The 3026-nt window shown below is 61.8% G+C and overlaps 1 protein-coding gene across 1 annotated transcript in view; it reads right to left on the reverse strand.

Moving 5' to 3' along the window:
- Positions 1 to 542: 542 nt before the first annotated feature.
- The window catches only part of NACA (nascent polypeptide associated complex subunit alpha), a gene marked incomplete at its 5' end in the record, with an annotated part of 7455 nt that continues 4971 nt past the window's right edge, over positions 543 to 3026 (reverse strand). The window contains 6 exons of the mRNA XM_035897178.1: positions 543 to 671; positions 887 to 1009; positions 1378 to 1506; positions 1835 to 1981; positions 2448 to 2525; positions 2637 to 2722. Coding sequence (XP_035753071.1) covers positions 657 to 671; positions 887 to 1009; positions 1378 to 1506; positions 1835 to 1981; positions 2448 to 2525; positions 2637 to 2722 — 578 coding nt within the window. The remainder of the gene's footprint in view (positions 672 to 886; positions 1010 to 1377; positions 1507 to 1834; positions 1982 to 2447; positions 2526 to 2636; positions 2723 to 3026) is intronic.

Consider the following 3026-nt stretch of genomic DNA (forward strand, 5'->3'; position numbering starts at 1 on the left):
AGCGCAGTGCCCATTTTCCCAGCTCCGGCCTCTGCGTTTTGTGAGACGCGGGGCCGCAGGAGGGCGGATCGCGGCTTGCTCCCCTGCGAGCAGGGAACCCCTGCTGCCGCTCAGCCCTGCTGCGCCGCACAGATCCAGCAAAGCATCAGGGTGAAAAGGCAGGACTGAACCCAGACGGGTCCCTGCGGATCAGGCTGGACGGAGCACGATGTCCCGATCCACCCCTGTCCCACGGCTGCAGGGAAGCGAGGGAGAAGCCCCCCTGGGGGGGATGAAGGAGACGACACCCAGCAGCAGACTCCTCCTCGCCTCCCGCCACCCATGGAGGGAGACAGCCCAGGCTGAGCCCAGCGTCCCGGCACGGCGCTGGCGCCGGGGCTCACGGCCAGCCAACCTTCGGACAGGAAGGAAATGAGGGAACGGGCAGGTGTTCTTCCGGGACAGGCTATCGGGGCCGAGATCTTCCCGGGAGGAAGGCTCCACCCTGGGGCCTCGGCTACCGGGGAGGGGAGGGCAGCAAAGCCAGCAGAGAGCACAAAGTGTTTCACCAACAATAAGCCACAACTTTTATTAATGGATAGAAATAGTACAAATTTTAAATTTAGTTGCATTTTACTTTTCTCTGAAACACCAAAAAAGGCTCCTCCCCCTGGCAGCTACATCGTCAACTCCTGCAGAGAGAAGAAAGGCTCGTTAGGAGCCAGGCTCGCTGGTGGCAAGGAGCCCCACAGAGGGGTCGGTGCCACGGCTGCGGGCGGGAGGAACGTCCCCTCCGCTCACGGCCCCGAGCTCACGCAGTAGCAGGGAACTATGCTCTGCACATCCACCCCCAGGGACGTCCCACGCACCCCCCTCCCCGCTCCGCGGGCGCCAGGCCAGCACTCACCATTATAGCATTTACAATATCGTTACTGTTGTTCTTCAGGGCACGGACTGCCTTCGCTCGGGACACGTTCGCCTGCGACATCACCAGCTCAATGTCTTTCACCTCGACGCCGGTTTCGTCAACCTGAAGGAGACAGAGCCCGGGATTCGCGCCAGCCCCATGCACGGTGCTCTCCGTGCCGGGCAGAGGAAAATGCAATGGTTTGGATTGGGGTGGCTCCTGCTCAGGCTGCACAGACGGAAGCTGGGAGGCAAAACCAGGCACTGCCCAGCCCTGGGGACAGTCCCTGGGACCAGATCCTCCAGGGGAAGGACCCTGCGCTCCCCCTTTGCCATCACGGTGAAGACGTGGATGAGGGGAAGAAAAACACGGGTCTTAAACTCGGGATGCTTGGCAGGATGTGTGCTACTGCAGCGGGCCTGCAGCCCAGCGGCCAGCTCGGGCCCACAGTGAAGTGCCCAACCCGCAGAGGCAGGCTGGGGAAGGCGTACCTCCTCTTCCTCGCTCTCCTCCTGCACGGTGGGGGTCTGTGTGTTTTCCTGGATGTTTGAAACAGCTTCTCCTTGCACTTTGAACTTTTCGGCAGCTGCCAGCTGGGCCTGCTGGGACAGGTCTTCGATCTGCAGGAGGGAAGAAGCGTAAATGAGGCCAGCCCGGCGCAAAGCGGGGTGTCAGCACGTAGGCTCAGGGAGCTGCAGCTGCGCTCCCCACACCGGAGCAGCACCAGCACCATCAAACAGCTCTGCCGCACAACCCGGCCGGGAAGCCAGCCCTCGGCACGGACCCCGGGCCCACCCGCATCCCTCGGGGGGGGCAGACAGCAGCTGGGACCTACGGCAGCAGCCACGGCGCTCGGGTGGTGTGGAGGAACCCCATCTGAGTGGCCTGTCGCCCCGCTGCCGCCAGCAGGGGTTACCGCGGTGGCCAGGCGCTACGCAGTCAGCTCACCTTCGCTTCGCCAAAGACTATGTAGGTGTCTGACGCTGGGCTCTTGTACACGTCTGGCTTTGTGATGACGAAGAGGATGTTCTTAGATTTCCGGATGGTGACTCGGGTTACTCCTGTCACCTGGCGAAGGCCCAGTTTAGACATCGCCTGAAAAATGCGAGAGAAAGGTAAGCAAGGGAAAGGAGAGTTACCGAGGCAGCCCAGCCTGTGGGAAGATGCATCCACTCATCTGCTCTCCAGAGAGACCCAGGTCCAACGATCACTGTGCTCATGCAAATGAAAATGTGCGCTCTATTGCTGCAGAGCAGCGTTCCCGGGCTGGGAGCCTGGGAGGGAACCCTCTAGTCCCAGGACTGGTGAGATCCATAGCACAAGCTCAAGCTGCTCCAGCCACAAGGGTTTTTGGCCTGCCCGGGGGCCTGACAAGGGCACAGGGTCACACAAACCTCCCTCAGCTCCGTAAAGGGGCAGGGGGTGAGGAGCCGCAGCCCCAAACAGGGTTCACGGGGTGAAGACCCCAGCAGGCGGGGACACCATGCCAGACCCCGAGGCAGAGCTCAGCCTCAGCCCGGCTGCTGCACGCAGGTTTGGGCCATCCACCATCCCACCTCACCTTCCGTGCTTTCTTTTCGCTCCGGCTCTGTTTTGCTTTGCTAACGGGTTCTTCATCTATTTCAGCTGCTGCTGCAAGCTGTGAGGAGAGAAAAGAAGAGGGACCTGTAACAATCCCGAGGTGGGCGCTGCACAGCACCAGCAGGGATCCTGCTGCGCCACCGCTGGGACGCGCTGCCGCCTGCCCTACCTGTGCCTGCTGCGTTGTGGCCTGCGTGGAGTCTTGCTCTTCGAGCTCTGGTACGGATTCATCGCTGTCAGACTCTGTTCCGGACCCTACGGAAACACGCACACGTCACTCTTGCCAGCTCAGGTAGGTGAAGGGGACGCAGCAAGATCACAGAACCACACTGCTTCGGTGTGGCCTCTGCTGCTGGGGGCTCCGAGTGCTGAGGTTCAGCCCAGCAGGGTTAAGCAGTATCTGGTGGAAGCAGCTCTCCCTGCGACCCCCAGCGCCACCAGCAGTCTTCCAAGCAGTCTCACAACGGTGGAAGCTCCCCTTACAGCAGCAGGCAGAACCTGCACCAGGAGCTGGCCCCATCTGGGCCGCACTCCTGCTGGTGCCAGAGCATCACGTGCC

This window comes from Egretta garzetta, unplaced genomic scaffold (genome assembly GCF_000687185.1).
Source record: "Egretta garzetta isolate BGI_Z169 unplaced genomic scaffold, ASM68718v1 scaffold327, whole genome shotgun sequence".
NCBI classification, from domain to species: domain Eukaryota; kingdom Metazoa; phylum Chordata; class Aves; order Pelecaniformes; family Ardeidae; genus Egretta; species Egretta garzetta.